The sequence below is a fragment of the Agelaius tricolor genome, unplaced genomic scaffold, assembly GCF_023055355.1.
Source record: "Agelaius tricolor isolate 1412-34295 unplaced genomic scaffold, bAgeTri1.0.p SCAF_90, whole genome shotgun sequence".
Taxonomy (NCBI): domain Eukaryota; kingdom Metazoa; phylum Chordata; class Aves; order Passeriformes; family Icteridae; genus Agelaius; species Agelaius tricolor.
The window spans coordinates 336,510-353,823 of NW_027269350.1; the positions used below are offsets into that span (position 1 = coordinate 336,510).

Genomic DNA, 17,314 nt, shown 5'->3' on the forward strand with positions numbered 1-17,314 from the left:
GGATTTGGGGTATTTTTGGGAGATTTAGGGGTATATATTTGGGATTTGGAGGATATTTTTGGGGTGATTTGGGGGATATTTTTGGGGTGTTTCTGGGGCTATTTTGGGCGGTGATTTGTAGGTATTTTTGGCCATTTTAATGGGATTTTCGAAGGGGTTTTGGGCCATTTTTTGGGGGTATTTTTGGGGTGATCTGGGGGATTTTTTGGGGTGATCCTGGGGTGTTTTTGATGGAATTTTGGGGAATTTTTGGGGTATTTTTGGGGGTATTTAGGGGTATATATTTGGGATTTTGGAGGATATTTTTGGGGTGATTTGGAGGATATTTTGGGGTGATCCTGGGGTATTTTTGGGGCTATTTTGGGCAGTGATTTGTAGGTATTTTTGGCCATTTAAATGAGATTTTCGAAGGGGTTTTGGGGCATTTTTGGGGGTTATTTTTGGGGTGTTCTGGAGGATATTTTGGGGCTATTTTGGGTGGTGATTTGTAGGTATTTTTGGCCATTTTAATGGGATTTTCAAAGGGGTTTTGGGGTGATTTGGGGGATGTTTTGGGGTGATTCTGGGGTATTTTTGGTGGAATTTTGGGGAATTTTTGGGGGTATTTTTGGGGGTATTTAGGGGTATATATTTGGGATTTTGGAGATATTTTTGGGGTGATTTGGAGGATATTTTGGGGTGATCCTGGGGTATTTTTGGGGCTATTTTGGGCAGTGATTTGGTAGGTATTTTTGGCCATTTAAATGAGATTTTCGAAGGGGTTTTGGGGCATTTTTGGGGGTTATTTTTGGGGTGTTCTGGAGGATATTTTGGGGCTATTTTGGTGGTGATTTGTAGGTATTTTTGGCCATTTTAATGGGATTTTCAAAGGGGTTTTGGGTGATTTGGGGATGTTTTGGGGTGATTCTGGGGTATTTTTGGGGCTATTTTTGGCCATTTAAATGGGATTTTCGAAGGGGTTTTGGGCCCTTTTTTGGGGGTATTTTTGGGGTGATTTTGGAGGATATTTTGGGGTGATCCTGGGCTGTTTTTGGGCTCCCACCTGCTCGTACCACGAGGCCACGGTGCTCTCCAGGTAAACGTAGCTGGTGAAAAAAGCCACGAGGCCGTCGGGGACCACGGCCGAGAGCTCCAGGAGCAGCTGCCCATAATTCCGGGTCACCGCTGGGGTTTTGGGGAAATTCGGGGAAATTTGGGTTATTGGGACCCCAAAAAATTCCAAAATCCCCCCAGAAATCCCCCAAAATTCCTCCCCCAGAGCTCCAGGAGCAGCTGCCCATAATTCCGGGTCACCGCTGGGGGTTTGGGGGGATATTCGGGAAATTTGGGTTTTTGGGACCCCAAAAAATTCCAAAATCCCCCAGAAATCCCCCAAAATTCCTCCCCCAGAGCTCCAGGAGCAGCTGCCCTAATTCCGGGTCTCTGTTGGGATTTTGGGGGAAATTTGGGGTTATTGGGACCCCCAAAAAATCTCAAAACCTCAAAATTTCCCTAGAAATCCCCCCAAAATTCCTTCCCCAGAGCTCCAGGAGCAGCTGCCCCTAATTCCGGGTCACCGCTGGGGTTTTGGGGAAAATTCGGGGAAATTTGGGTCATTGGAACCCCAAAATCCCAAGAAAGTCAAAATTTCCCGCAGAAATCCCCCCATAAAATTCCTCCCCCAGAGCTCCAGGAGCAGCTGCCCATAATTCCGGGTCACCACTGGATTTTGGGGGAAATTCGGGGAAATTTGGGTTATTGGGACCCCAAAAAATTCCAAAATCCCCCCAGAAATCCCCAAATTCCTCCCCAGAGCTCCAGGAGCAGCTGCCCCTAATTCCGGGTCACCACTGGGATTTTGGGGGAAATTCGGGGAAATTTGGGTCATTTGGAACCCCAAAAATCCATAAAGAAGTCAAAATCCCCCCAGAAATCCCCAAAATGGCCCAAAAAACCCCCAAAATTGCCCCAAAATTCCTCCCCCAGAGCTCCAGGAGCAGCTGCCCCTAATTCCGGGTCTCTGTTGGGATTTTGGGGGAAATTTGGGGTTATTGGACCCAAAAAACCCTAAAATCCCCCAAACCCCCCAAAATCCCTCTGAGACCCCTCCCCAGAATCCCCCAGACCCCAAAACCCCCAAATTCTCCCCAAATTTTCCCCCAAATCCCCCCCCAGCCCCAGCGATGTCCTCGCAGGGTCTCGAATTCGGAGCTCACGGCCACCCCAAAAGCCCCAAAATTTCCCCCAAAATTTCCCCCAAAATGAGCCTGAGACCCCTCCCCAGAGCCCCCAAAACCCCAAAAACCCCAGAACCCCAAAAGCCCCGGGTTTTGCCCCAAATCCGCACCGATGTCCTCACGGGTCTCGAATTTGGAGCTCATGGCCACCTGGTCATTGCCTCTGCCCACGATCTGGGGGGGCTGGGGGTCAAAACCCCCAAAATCCCCCCAGGACCCCCAAAATCCTCCCCAAAATCCCCCCAGGACCCCCCAAAATCCCCCCAAAATCCCCCCAGGACCCCCCAAAATCCTCCCCAAAAATCCCCCAGGACCCCCCAAAATCCTCCCAAAAATCCCCCCAGGACCCCCAGAATCCTCCCCCCAAAATCCCCCCAAGACCCCCCAAAATCCTCCCCCAAAAAAATCCCTGAGACCCCCCCAGGACCCCCCCAAAATCCCCCCAGGACCCCCCAAAATCCCCCCAGGACCCCCCCAAAATCCTCCCCAAAAAATCCCTGAGACCCCCCCAGGACCCCCCCAAAACCCCCAAAATCCCCCCAGGACCCCCCAAATCCCCTCAAGAGCTCCTCAAATTCTCCCCAAGACCCCCCAGATCCTTCCCCAGACCCCTCACAACCCCCCCAGGACCCCCAAAAACCCCCAGGACCCCCTAAATTCCCCCAGACCACCCAAATCCCCTCAAGAGCTCCTCAAATTCCCCCCCAAAACCCCCCCAGGACCCCCCAAATCCCCCCAAAACCCTCCAAGGACCACTCAAATCCCCCCCCAGGACCCCCCCAAATCCCCCCCAGGACCCCCCAAACACCCCCAGGACCCCCAAATCCCCTCAAATTCCCCCTCAAACCCTCCCAGGATCCCCCAAATCCCCCCAGACCCCCCAAATACCCCCAGGACCATCCCAAAACCCTCCCAAGACCCCCCAAATTCCCCTCAGACCCCCAAATCCCCTCAAGAGCTCCTCATATTCCCCCCAAATCCCCTCAAAGCCCCCCAGGACCTCCCCAAATCCCTCAAATTCCCCCCCAAACCCTCCCAGATCCCCCCAAATCCCCCCAGGACCTCCCCAAATGCCCCCCAGATCCCCTCAAATTTACCTCCAGGATCCCCCAAACTCCCCCAGATTCCCCCCCAAATCCCCCCCAGGACCCCCAAACTCCCCCAGGACCCCCCAAATCCCCCCCAGGGACCCCCCTAAGCCCCCCAGGACCCCCCAAATTCCCCCAGATCCCCCAAAACCCCCCAGGACCTCCCCAAATCCCCTCAAATTCCCCCCAAACCCCCCCAGATCCCCTCAAATTTACCCCCAGGATCCCCCAAACCCCCCCAGATTCCCCCACACATCCCCCCCCAGACCCCCCAAACCCCCCCCAGGGACCCCCCAGGACCTCCCCAAATCCCCCCCAGACCCACCATGGGGCAGAGGCAGGTGCGGGCCAGGGTCATGCTGAAGGTTGCCATGGTAACGGGCTGGAATCCAGGATTTTGGGGTAAAACTCCAGGGGGGACAAAGTCTGGGGGGGCAGGGCCAAAGAAAGGGGGGTCAGGGGGATTTGGGGGGGATTTGGGGGGGATTTTGGGGTTTTTGGGGTGGATTTTGGCTTTTTTGAGGGGGGATTTGGGGATTTTGGGGGAATTTTGGGAGGGATTTCGGGGCTTTAAGGGGGATTTGGGGGATTTGGGGTTTTATTGGGGATTTGGGTTTTTTGTAGGGGGATTTAGGGGTGTTTTTGGGGTGATTTTGGGGTGTTTTGGGGGTATTTTTGGGGTGATTTTGGGATGATATTTGGGATATCTTTGGGGTGATATTTGGGATGTTTTTGGGGTATTTTTGGGGTGATTTTGGGATGGTTTTGGGGTGATATTTGGGGTGGTTTTGGGGTGATATATGGGGGCATTTTTGGCGTGATATTTGGCATATTTTTGGGGTGATTTTGGGATGGTTTTGGGTGATATTTGGATATTTTTGGGGTGATATCTGGGATGTTTTTGTGGTGAAATTTGGGGTGTTTTTTGGGGTATTTTTGGGATGTTTTTGGGGTGGTTTTGGAGTGCTTTTGGGGTGATATTTGGGATATTTTTAGTGTGATATTTGGGACGTTTTTGGGCTGATTTTTGGGGTAGTTTTGGGGTATTTTTGGGATGTTTTTGGGGGTGGTTTTGAGGTGATATTTGAGGTGTTTTTGGGGTATTTTTGGGGTGGTTTTGGGGTGATTTTGGAGTGATTTTGGGATGATATTTGGGGTGATATTTGGGGTGTTTTGGGGGTATTTTTGGGATGTTTTTGGGGTATTTTTTGGGGTAGGTTTTGGGGTGATTTTGGGATGTTTTTGGGGTGATATTTAGGGTGTTTTTGGGGTATCTTTGGGATGTTTTTTGGGGTATTTTTGGGATGTTTTTGGGGTATTTTTGGGATGTTTTTGGGGTGGTTTTGGTGGTGGCCTTTGGGGTGATTTTGGAGTGATTTTGAGATGATATTTGGGGTATTTTTGGGGTGATATTTGGGGTATTTCTGAGGTGATATTTGGGGTGATTTTGGGATGTTTTTGGGGTGATATTTAGGGTGTTTATGGGGTATCTTTGGGATGTTTTTTGGGTATTTTTTGGGATGTTTTTGGGGTGTTTTTGGGGTGTTTTTGGGGTGTCTCACCCCCGAGGTGACGATGACGGACTGGAAGCGCTCGAACACCGGCCGGATGGCGATGGAGGCGTCCAAGCAGCTGGGGGGGGACCCCAAAAATGCCCTCAAAATCCCCCCCAATAAAAACCCAAACCCCCCCTTCCAAAAAACCCCAAATCCACCTCAAATCCCCCCAAAACCCCGTCAAGAAACCCCACAAAATCCCCCCCCAAAAAACCCAAATGCCCCCCAAAATTTCCCCCAAAAAAAACCTTAAAATCCCCTCCCCAAAAAACCTTAAAATCCCCCCCCCAAAAAACCCCAAATTCCCCCAAAATCAGCCCTAAAACTCCCTCAAAATGGCCCCAAAAAAACCCAAATTCCCTGTGAAATTCCCCCCAAATCCACCTCAAAATCCCCTCCCAAAAAACTCCTAATGCCCCCCAAAAAACCTCCCAAATCCACCTCAAAATCCCCCCACCAAAAAACCCCAAATCCCCCCCAAAATCTCCTCTAAAATCCCCCCAAACTTCCCCAGAAAAACCCCTCCAAATCCCCCCTAAAAAAACCCCAAATGCCCCTTAAAAACCTCCCAAACCCACATCAAAATCCCCCTCAAAAACCCCAAAATCCTCCCTAAAATCCCCCTCAAAATCCCCAAAAATTCCCCAAATTCCCCCCCTCAAAATCCCCGAAATCCTCCCTGAAAAAACCCAAAATCTCCCTAAAATCCCCCCCAAAAAAGCCCCAAAATCCCCCCAAAAAAACCCAAAATTTCTGCAAAAACCCCAAAAAAAAACCCCAAAAACCCCCAAAGCCTCCAAAAACCCCCAAAATTCCCCAAATTGCCCCAAACCTGAAGTGCAGGACGGGGTTGGCGATGCTGGGGGTGCGGTCGTCGAAGGGTTCGATGATGATGGTGAAACCTGGGGGGTTTGGGGGAATTTTGGGCTTTTTGGGGATTTTGGGGGGAATTTGGGATTTTTTGGGGTGGGGGGGATTTGGGGGTTTTTGGTGGTTTTTTGGGGGGGGAGATTTTGGGGTTTTTTGGAGGGATTTTGGGGAGGATTTTGGTTTTTTTGAGGGTGGGAATTTTGGGGGTTTTTTTTTAGGGATTTTGGGGTTTTTTTAGGGATTTTGGGTTTTTTTAAGGATTTTGGGGGTGATTTCAGGGATTTCAGAGAGGATTTCAAGGAATTTGGGAGAGATTTGGGGGCATTTTGGGTTTTTTGGGGGGCATTTTTGGTTTTTTTTTGACCCCAGCTTGCTGTAGGTGCTGACCAGGATTTAGGGGTATTTTTGGGGTATTTTTAGGGTGGTTTTGGGGGCTTTTTGTCCCCACCTTTGCTGTAGGTGCTGGCCAGCATTACAGGATATTTTAGGGTATTTTTGGGGTATTTTTGGGGTGGTTTTGGGGGTTTTTGTGCCCACCTTTGCTGTAGGTGGCTGACCAGGATTTAGGGGTATTTTTGGGGTATTTTTAGGGTATTTTTAGGGTATTTTGGGGTGGTTTGGGGGTTTTTTGTGCCCACCTTTGCTGTAGGTGCTGACCAGGATTTAGGGGTATTTTTGGGGTATTTTTAGGGTATTTTTGGGGTATTTTTGGGGTGGTTTGGGGGTTTTTGTGCCCGCCTTTGCTGTAGGTGCTGACCAGGATTTAGGGGTATTTTTAGGGTATTTTTGGGGTATTTTTGGGGGTTTTTTGTGCCCACCTTTGCTGTAGGTGCTGACCAGGGTGGCGAAATTGGCCACGAGGGTGATGGGGGAGAAATCGGCGACATCGGGGAGGGCGAGGGTGCGGAGCAGGGAGTGCAGGCGCTCGGCACAGAACCTGACAGGGGAGCCAAAATTGGGGTTCAGGGACCCCAAAAACCCCAAAAACCACCCCAAAAAACCCCAAAACCACCCCAAAAAACCCCAGGAACACCAAAAACCACCCCAAAATCCCCCATGGGGAGGGTGCGGAGCAGGGAGTGCAGGCGCTCGGCACAGAACCTGACAGGGGAGCCAAAATCGGGGTTCAGGGACCCCAAAAACCCAAAAAACACCCCAAAAACCCCAAAAATACCCCACAAAAACCCCCCAAAACCCTGAGACCCCAAAACCCCTCAAAAATCACCCCAGAAACCCCAAAAATCCTCCAAGGAAAAGATTTTTTGGGGGCCCCCAAACTGTTTTTTGGGGTGATGATCCCATTTTTGGGGGGGTTTTAGGGGTGCAGATCCAATTTTTTTGGGGTTCTGAACCCATTTTAAGGGGTCCAAATCCATTTTAAGGTGTCCTGATGGGTCCTGAACCCATTTTTGGGGGGTTTTCTGGGGTGCAGATCCAGTTTTTGGGGGTCCTGAGCCCATATTTTGGGGGTGCCAGACTGAGGGGTTTGCGGTCGATGCAGACTCTGTCCCTCAGCTCCCTCAGAAATGCAGGGGGCTCTCTGAGGGGTTTTTTGGGGGTGCAGATCCCATTTTTGGGGGTTTTATGGTTTTTTTGGGGGTGCAGATCCCATTTTTGGGGTCCCAGACCCATTTTTTGGGGGTCCCAGACCTGAGGGGTTTGCGGTCGATGCAGACCCTGTCCCTCAGCTCCCTCAGGAAGGCCGGGGGGCTCTCTGAGGGGTTTTTAGGGGTGCAGATCCCATTTTTGGGGGTTTTATGGGGTTTTTTGGGGGGTTTTATGGGGTTTTTTGGGGTCCCAGACCCGTTTTTGGGGGGTGCCCAGACCTGAGGGGTTTGCGGTCGATGCAGACCCTGTCCTCAGCTCCCTCAGGAAGGCCGGGGGGGCTCTCTAAGGGGTTTTTAGGGTGCAGATCCCATTTTTGGGGGTGCAGATCCCATTTTTGGGGGTTTTATGGGGTTTTTTGGGGTGCAGATCCCATTTTTTTGGGGTGCCAGACCTGAGGGGTTTGCGGTCGATGCAGACCCTGTCCCTCAGCTCCCTCAGGAAGGCCGGGGGGCTCAGCTGCTGCACTCGGGGCCCCCGGAGCTGAGCCCGAAGGTGCCTCGACCAAACGGCGCAGGAACCCCACAAAGTGCTCGGCTGTACGGATACTGCCTGGAACTGCCTCTGAAATGGGGAAAAACGGGGTCAGAAACAGCCCAAAAACCCCAAAATCCACCCCAAACCCCACAAAGTGCTCGGCTGTACGGATACTGCCTGGGACTGCCTCTGGAAATGGGGGGAAAACGGGGTCAGAAACACCCCAAAAACCCCAAAATCCACCCCAAACCCCACAAAGTGCTCGGCTGTGCGGATACTGCTGGAACTGCCTCTGGAATGGGGGAAAACGGGGGGAAAAATGGGAAAAAACGGGGAAAAAATCACCCCAAAACCCTAAAATCCACCCCAAACCCCACAAAGTGCTCAGCCGTGCAGATACTGCCTGGGATGGCCTCCGAAACGGGGAAAAACGGGGAAAAAATGGGGAAAAAAAGGGGAAAAATGGGGGAAAATGGGGAAAAATGGGGAAAAAATGGGGAGAAACGGGGTAAGGAGCAGCCCAAAAACTTCAAAACCCCAAAGCCATCCCAAACCATCCCTGTGGTTTTGGGAGTTCCCCTGATCCCAGCAGATCCCAGCAGATCCCAGACCCCAAAAGGTCTCCCTGAGCTGAGCATGGAGAGGGGACCCTGACCCTGAGGATTTTGGGGTGGATCCCGAGGGTTTTGGGGGTTCCTGTGACCCCAAGCAGATCCCAGTGGATCCCGATGGATCCCGTACCCTGCAGGATCTCGTCGGGCAGGACGGGGTTGGCCAGGAACAGGTCGGAGTCGCGGGCGGCGCCGGCCTCGCGCAGCCCCTGCACCAAGCGCCGATACTCCTCGGCCAGGCGGCGGGAATCCGACTCCTTGATCCTAAAATGGACCCCCAAAGGACCCCTGAGATCCCAAATCCCAACCCTGAGATCCTAAATAACCCCCTGAGATTCCAAATCCCAACCCTGAGATCCCAAATCCAGCCCTGAGATCCCAAATCCCAACCCTGAGATCCCAAATCCCAGCCCTGAGATCCCAAATCCCAACCCTGAGATCCCAAATCCCAACCCTGAGATCCTAAACCCACCCCGCAGCCCCTGCCCCAATCGCTGGCACTCCTCAGCCAGGCAGGGAGAATCTGATTCCTTGACCCCAAATAACCCCTGAGATCCTAAAAATATCCTTGAGATCCTCCTGAGATCCCAAATCCCAACCCTGAGACCCCAAAATCACCCCTAAAACCCCAAAATCCCATCCCTGAGACCCCAAAATTCCCCCAAAAAACCCAACTCTGACCCCGCTGACCGCTGGATGTGGCTCTGCAGTGGGTGATGGTCACACCCCAAAATCCACCCTGAGCACCCCAAAATCCCCCCTAAAACCTCCAAATCCCATCTCTGAGACCCAAAATCCCATCCCTGAGACCCCAAAAGGCCCCAAAAAACCCCAAATCCCCCCAAAACCCCAACCCCAGCCTCACTGACCACTGGACGTGGCTCTGCAGTGGGTGATGGTCACACCCATGGCACCCCAAAATCCACCCTGAGCACCCCAAAATCCCCCCTAAAACCCCCAAATCTCATCCCTGAGACCCCAAATCCCATCCCTGAGACCCCAAAAACCCCCAAATCCCCCCAAAATCCCCAAACTCGACCCCGCTGACCGCTGGACGTGGCTCTGCAGCGTGGCCACGTTGGCCTGGCAGCGGTCGAGCGTCCGGCGGGTGATGGTCACTCCCATGGCCTCGATGCAGACGTTGTCTGGGGACAGGGAGTGCAGAAATGTCATCAAAAATATCACCCCAAAATGCCCCAAAATGACCCCAAAATCCTGCAAACCAACCCCCAAAAAAAACAGCAAAAAACAGCCCCAAAATCCACTAAAAAATAACCCAAAATACCCCAAAATCCAGCAAAAAAACCCACCCCAAAATCCACTAAAAAATAACCCAAAATACCCCAAAATCCAGAAAAAAACCTACCCCAAAATCCACTAAAAAATAACCCAAAATACCCCAAAATCCAGCAAAAAAAACCACCCCAAAATCCACTTAAAAATAACCCAAAATACCCCAAAATCCAGCAAAAAAACCCCACCCCAAAATCCACTAAAAATAGCCCAAAATACCCCAAAAATCCAGCAAAAAAACCCCACCCTAAAATCCACTAAAAATAGCCCAAAATACCCCAAAATCCAGCAAAAAAAATTCCCAAAATCCTACAAAGCCCACTCCAAAATCCAGAAAAAAACCCCAAAATATCCAAAGAATCCCCCAAAAATCACCCCCAACCCCCCTCAAAATCCCCCTGGGGGTGACCCCAAACTGCCCCTAAAGGATCCCAAATCCCCTCTAAATGACCCCAAATCCCCCCTCAATGACCCAACCCCCAGGATTTCGGGTTTTTTGGGGTTTTTTTGGGTTTTTTTTGGGGTTTTAGGGGCAGCACCGATGTTGTGAGCCTCATCGAACACCACGACCCCAAACCTCCCCCAAATGACCCCAAATCCCCCCTGAATCACCCCAAATCCCCCCTGAATCACCCCAAATCCCCCCTGAATGACCCAACCCCCCAGAATCTGGGTTTTTTGGGGGGGTTTTGGGGTTTTTTGGGGTTTTGTTGGGGTTTTAGGGCGGCACCGATGTTGTGAGCCTCATCAAACACCACGACCCCAAACCTCCCCCAAATGACCCCAAATCCCCCCTCAATGACCCCAAATCCCCCCTAAATCCCCCCCTAACCTCCCCCAAATCACCCCAAATCCCCCCTCAATGACCCAACCCCAGGATTTAGGGTTTTTTTTGGGGTTTTTTTTTGGGTTTTTTTGGGGTTTTTGGGGCAGCACCGATGTTGTGAGCCTCATCGAACACCACGACCGAGGAGCGGGCGAGCTCGGCCGACACCAGCCCGGCGATCTTGGGGTCCAGCAGGTAATGGTAGCTGTACACCACCACGTTGGCGTGGGCCAGCTGCAAAAATGGGGACGTTTAGGGCCCCTTTTGGGGTGCCCAGGGGGATTTGGGGTCACTTGGGAAGGATTTGGGGTCACCCAGAGGAGTTTTGGGGTGATTCAGGCAGGTTTTAGGGAGGTTTGGGGCGGTTTTGGGGTCCAGCAGGTAATGGTAGCTGTACACCACCACGTTGGCGTGGGCCAGCTGCAAAAGTGGGGACGTTTAGGGCCCTTTTGGGGTCCCCAGAGGAGTTTTGGGGTCACCCAGGCAGGTTTTGGGGTCATTCAGGGGAGTTTGGGGTCATTCAGGGGGGGTTTGGGGTAATTTTGTGTGGAAAAATCAAAGCGCCAATAGGGGCGGGTGGAGAGAGGAGCTTTTAGGGAAGGGTTTGGGGGAAGGTTTGGGGTTCCCCTGAGGGGTTTTGGGGTGCCCAGAGGAGTTTTGGGGTCCCCCAGAGGAGTTTTGGGGTCACCCAGGCAGGTTTTGGGGTCATTCAGGGGAGTTTGGGGTCATTCAGGGGGGGTTTGGGGTAATTTTGTGTGGAAAAATCAAAGCGCCAATAGGGGCGGGTGGAGAGAGGAGCTTTTAGGGAAGGGTTTGGGGGAAGGTTTGGGGTTCCCCTGAGGGGTTTTGGGGTGCCCAGAGGAGTTTTGGGGTCCCCCAGAGGAGTTTTGGGGTCACCCAGGCAGGTTTTAGGGAGGTTTGGGGCGGTTTTGGGGTCCAGCAGGTAATGGTAGCTGTACACCACCACGTTGGCGTGGGCCAGCTGCAAAAATGGGGCCGTTTAGGGCCCTTTTGGGGTCCCCAGGGGGATTTGGGGTCACCCAGAGGTGATTCAGGCAGGTTTTAGGGAGGTTTGGGGCGGTTTTGGGGTTCCATAGGGGCAGTTTTGGGGTCCAGCAGGTAATGGTAGCTGTACACCACCACATTGGCGTGGGCCAGCTGCAAAAGTGGGGACGTTTAGGGCCCTTTTGGGGTGCCCAGGGGGATTTGGGGTCACTTGGGAAGGATTTGGGGTCACCCAGAGGAGTTTTGGGGTGATTCAGGCAGGTTTTAGGGAGGTTTGGGGCGGTTTTGGGGTTCCATAGGGGCAGTTTTGGGGTCCAGCAGGTAATGGTAGCTGTACACCACCACGTTGGCGTGGGCCAGCTGCAAAAGTGGGGACGTTTAGGGCCCTTTTGGGGTCCCCAGAGGAGTTTTGGGGTCACCCAGGCAGGTTTTGGGGTCATTCAGGGGAGTTTGGGGTCATTCAGGGGGAGTTTGGGGTCATTTTGTGTGGAAAAATCAAAGCGCCAGTAGGGGCGGGTGGAGAGAGGAGCTTTTAGGGAAGGGTTTGGGGGAAGGTTTGGGGTTCCCCTGAGGGGTTTTGGGGTGCCCAGAGGAGTTTTGGGGTCCCCCAGAGGAGTTTTGGGGTCACCCAGGCAGGTTTTAGGGAGGTTTGGGGCGGTTTTGGGGTTCCATAGGGGCGGTTTTGGGGTCCAGCAGGTAATGGTAGCTGTACACCACCACGTTGGCGTGGGCCAGCTGCAAAAATGGGGCTGTTTAGGGCCCTTTTGGGGTCCCCAGGGGGATTTGGGGTCACTTGGGGGGATTTGGGGTCATTCAGGGGGGTTTGGGGTCATTCAGGGGGAGTTTGGGGTCATTTTGTGTGGAAAAATCAAAGCGCCAATGGGGGCGGGTGGAGAGAGGAGCTTTTAGGGGAGGGTTTGGGGGAAGTTTTGGGGTTCCCCAGAGAGATTTGGGGTTCCCCTGAGGGGTTTTGGGGTGCCCAGAGGAGTTTTGGGGTCCCCAGAGGGATTTGGGGTCACTTGGGGGGGGATTTGGGGTCACTCAGGGAGGGATTTGGGGTCATTTTGTCTGGAAAAATCAAAGCTCCAATAGGGGCAGGTGGAGAGAGGAGCTTTTAGGGAAGGGTTTGGGTGAATTTTTGGGGTTCCCCAGAGAGATTTCGGGTTCCCCAGAGGGATTTCGGGTCACCCAGAGGGATTTGGGGTCACTTGGGGGGGATTTGGGGTCACTCAGGCGGATTTGGGGTCATTCAGGGGGGTTTGGGGTCATTTTATGGGGAAAAATCAAAGCGCCAATAGGGGCAGGTGGAGAGAGGAGATTTTAGGGAAGGGTTTGGGGGAAGGTTTGGGGTCCCCAGAGAAATTTGGGGTTCCCCTGAGGGGCTTTGGGGTGCCCAGAGAGATTTGGGTTCCCCAGGAGGTTTTGGGATATTTTTAGGACATTTTTAGGATATTTTTGGGGTATTTTTAGAATATTTTTAGGGTGTTTTACTGATGCTGTGTCCATGAAGTAGGGGCAGATATTTAAGAATATTTTTACAGATATTTTTAGAACATTTTTGGGATATTTTAGGGTTTCTCACAGAGGCCCTGGCCATGAAGTAGGGGCAAATATTTGAGAATATTTTAGGGATATTTTTAGGGATATTTTTAGGACATTTTCGGGATATTTTAGGGTTTCCCACAGAGGCCCTGGCCATGAAGTAGGGGCAGATATTTAAGGATATTTTTCGGATATTTTTGGGGTATTTTAGGATATTTTGGGGGTATTTTGGGGTTCCTTACAGAGGCCCTGGCCATGAAGTAGGGGCAGGTATTTGGGGATATTTTAGGGATATTTTAGGGATATTTTAGGGTATTTTTAGGATATTTTAGGACTCCTTACAGAGGCCCTGGCCATGAAGTAGGGGCAGATATTTGGGGATATTTTTAGGGTATTTTTAGGGTATTTTGGGGTTCCTTACAGAGGCCCTGGCCATGAAGTAGGGGCAGGTATTTGGGGATATTTTTAGGGTATTTTTAGGGATATTTAGGGGTGTTTTTGGGATATTTTAGGACTCCTTACAGAGGCCCTGGCCATGAAGTAGGGGCAGATATTTGGGGATATTTTAGGGATATTTTAGGGATATTTTAGGATATTTTAGGACTCCTTACAGAAGCCCTGGCCATGAAGTAGGGGCAGGTATTTGGGGATATTTTAGGGATATTTTTAGGGATATTTTAGGATATTTTAGGACTCCTTACAGAGGCCCTGGCCATGAAGTAGGGGCAGGTATTTGGGGATATTTTAGGGATATTTTAGGGATATTTTAGGATATTTTGGGGTTCCTTACAGAGGCCCTGGCCATGAAGTAGGGGCAGAGGCCGCGCTGGCGCCCGAGCGCCCGGAGATCGTCCAGGTTGTGAACCCCAAAGGGGAGGGGGCTCTGCCGGCCCCGGGCCTCGAACTCCTGAGGGGGGGAGAGAAATGAGGCTGGGGTCAGCAAAAACGGGGGAGAACAGCAAAAAACGGGGGGAGAACAGCAAAAAATGGGGGAGAACGGCAAAAAACGGGGGGAGAACAGCAAAAAACGGGGGGAGAACAGCAAAAAATGGGATTTGGGGTCCTTGGAATGGGATTTGGGGTCCTTGAAATGGGGCTGGGGCTCAAATATGGGGTGGGGATGTCCCAAAATGGGGGGAGAACACCCCAGAGTGGGGCTGGGGTCTGTGGGAGTCCCTGAAATGGGGCTGGGGTCACCAAGAATGGGGTGGGAATATCCCAGAATGGGGCTGGGGTCCCCAAAATGAACAAGGGAACCAATGGGGGGGTCCCAGGGGATCCATTGGGGAACAGCCCCCCCCCCAAATCCCCCCCAGACCCACCCAACCCCCCCCAGACCCTTTGGTATCCTCCAAGGATCCCCTCAGATCCCCCTGGAACCTTCAGGACCCCCCAGATCCCCCAGGATCCCCCCCAGATCCCCCCGGATCCCCCGGGCTGACCTGGAAGAAGGAGCAGCTGGGCCGGGCTCCCTCGGGGGGGTCCCGCAGGTACGAGGCCGTCAGGGCCAGGCAGCGGCTGTCGACCTCCTTCCCAAAGCGGAGCGCGGAGACCTGGGCAGGGATCCACTGGGATCTACTGGGATCCACTCACAGCCCCCAGAGACCCCTGACACCCCCCCACGATCTCCCCTCCTTCCCAAAGCGGAGCGCGGAGACCTGGGCAGGGATCCATTGGGATCCATTGGGATCCACTGGGATCCACACACAGCCCTGAGAGACCCCTGACACCCCCCCATGATCCCCCCTCCTTCCCGAACCGGAGCGCGGAGACCTGGGCAGGGATCCACTGGGATCCACTCACAGCCCTGAGAGACCCCTGACACCCCCCGTGATCCCCCCTCCTTCCCGAAGTGGAGCGTGGAGACCTGGGCAGGGATCCATTGGGATCCACTGGGATCTGCTGGGATCCACACACAGCCCCCAGAGACCCCTGACACCCCCCGTGATCCCCCCTCCTTCCCGAAGCGGAGCGCAGAGACCTGGGGCTGGGATCCATTGGGATCCACTGGGATCCCTGTGACCCCCCTGCCACACCCAGCCCCCACAAAAGGCCCAGATCCCTCCAGATCCCCCTGGACCCCCCAGATCCCTGGGATCCCTGCAAGCCCCTGAGCTTCCTCCCCAGTCCCAGGCCCCCCAGATCCCCCCCGATCCCCGTTCTGGATCCCCGACCTCGGGGTGCACGCAGAGATTCTTGCGGGAGCTCAGCGCCAGCGCCAGGAAGGGCAGGGGCTCCCCCAGCTCCCGCTCGTAGCATTCCAGAAGCTTCCGCAGCTCCTCCACCACCTGCGGGGGGAACGCGGGGACGTGAGGGGAGAGAAGGGGATCCGGCCCTGAGGGGATCCACCCTGAGGGGATCCACCCTGAGGGATCCACCCCGAGGGATCCAGCCCTGAGGGATCCACCCTGAGGGATCCACCCGAGGGATCCAGCCCAGGGATCCCCTCCCCGCTGACCTTCTCAATCTCGGGCACCGTGCGGGAGCAGTAAATCAGCTTGGACACGTCCAGGGGGTGGGCCTGGGGGGGAAGAAAGGATTGCTGGGATCCACTGGGATCTGCTGGAATCTGCCAGGATCTGCCAGAACCCGCCCAGATCCCCTGGGATAATCCAGGATCTGCTGGGACCCACTGGGATCTGCCAGGACCTGCCAGAACACCCTGGGACCACCCAGGATCCTCAGGGACCCACCAGGACCCCACCCCCACCCCCAACCAATCAAGCTCCCCCCAGATCCCCTGGGATCCACTCGAACCCCCCCCCCTCCCCCTCCCCAACCCAAGGGGATCCTCCAGGAGCCTCTGGGATCCACCAGGAGCAGTCAGAAGCCCCCAGACCCCTCAGGATCCCCCCGGATCCCCCCGGATCCCCCGGGATCGGCTCACGCGCTGGTAGGCGATGATCAGGGCCAGCAGTGACACCGTCTTGCCCGTCCCCGACGGCATCTCCAGAACCCCGTGGCCCTGGGGGGGAAGGGGCGGTCACGGGGGGGGGCCCGGATCCCTTGGTGGATCCCTCCTGGTGGATCCCTCCTGGTGGATCCCTCCCAATGCGTTTCCCCCTGTGGATCCCCCCCTGTGGATTCTCTCCAGTGGATCCCCCCCGTTGTCCATCTGTCCCTGTCCCCCATCTCCCCCCCCCCTTCCCCCGCCCCAAGTGGATCCCTCCAGTGGATTCCCTCCGAGGATCCCCAATGGATCCCTCCCAATCGGATTCCCTAGCTGATCCCCCCTCGGTGGATCCCTCCCCCTTGAATCCCTCATTGATCCCACCCATTGGATCCCCTCCGTGGATTTTCCCCCACTGGATTCCCCCCGTTGATTCCTCATTGGATCCATCCCAGTGGATCCCCCCCATTGGATCCCTCCCCGTTTTCCCCCCAGTGGATCCCACCTTGGCGTCCAGGGTGCGTTTGAGCTCCAGCATGTAGGAGAACTGCTCGGGGTAGATGAACTCATAGGGGAACAGCACCAGGAGCCCGTCCACGTTCAGCCTGAGGGGATCCCAGGGGATCCAGTGGCACCGGGTGGATCCCGGGGGATTCTGGGGGCAGTTTCGAGGGGACTCGGGGGGAATTGGGGGAGATTTGGGGGTCTTGGGGACTGGGACAGCACCAGGAGCCCGTGCACGTTCAGCCTGAGGGGATCCTGGGAATGGATCTCACCAAAATCCCCTCAAAATCCCCTCAGATCCCTCCAAAATTACCTCAGAGCCCCCAAAATCCCCTCAAATCACCCCAAAATCCCCCAAATCCCCTCAGATCCTCCAAAATTCCCACAATTTCCCCCCACATTCCCCAATATCCCCCAAGCCCCCCTCAGCGCCCCCCTTTTCCCGCCCCTCCCCCCCCTCACTTCATGGCTCCCGCCGCCGCCTCGCGCCGCCGCCTCGGCCCCGCCCCCTTCCGCACCGCGCGCTCCGATTGGGCATCGCTGAGCCCGCCTCGCGCTCCTATTGGCTGAATGAAGCTGCCAATCACAGGGAGAGAGCAGCTGTGCCGGGGAGGTGCAATCGAGCGCAGAGCGATGGATCGGAGGACAGAGCGATGGATCGGAGGACACTTGCGGGGAGAGGGGAGAAAAATTTGGGATTTTTGGGGATTTTTGAGGTTTTTGGGGACATTTGAGACACGGGAGTGAAAACCTTGGAGGGATTTAGGGGGGTCTGGGGGGATTTGGGGACACTGGGGGCCACGAGTGAAAAAATTTCGGGGATTCTTGGAA

General features: G+C 54.1%; 1 protein-coding gene across 1 annotated transcript; it reads right to left on the reverse strand.

Annotated features, from left to right (window-relative positions):
- Positions 1-900: 900 nt before the first annotated feature.
- ERCC2 (ERCC excision repair 2, TFIIH core complex helicase subunit) lies at positions 901-17,003 on the reverse strand. The gene is given in 19 exon segments (XM_071418748.1): positions 901-1,164; positions 2,327-2,390; positions 3,630-3,694; positions 3,697-3,730; positions 4,867-4,936; positions 5,693-5,762; positions 6,549-6,667; positions 7,730-7,833; positions 7,835-7,899; positions 8,554-8,687; positions 9,472-9,568; positions 10,653-10,776; positions 13,880-13,996; positions 14,532-14,642; positions 15,264-15,377; positions 15,548-15,610; positions 15,977-16,054; positions 16,485-16,584; positions 16,946-17,003. Coding segments are annotated over 19 exon segments (1,761 nt in total). The 5' UTR covers positions 16,951-17,003; the 3' UTR covers positions 901-937.
- Positions 17,004-17,314: the final 311 nt, after the last annotated feature.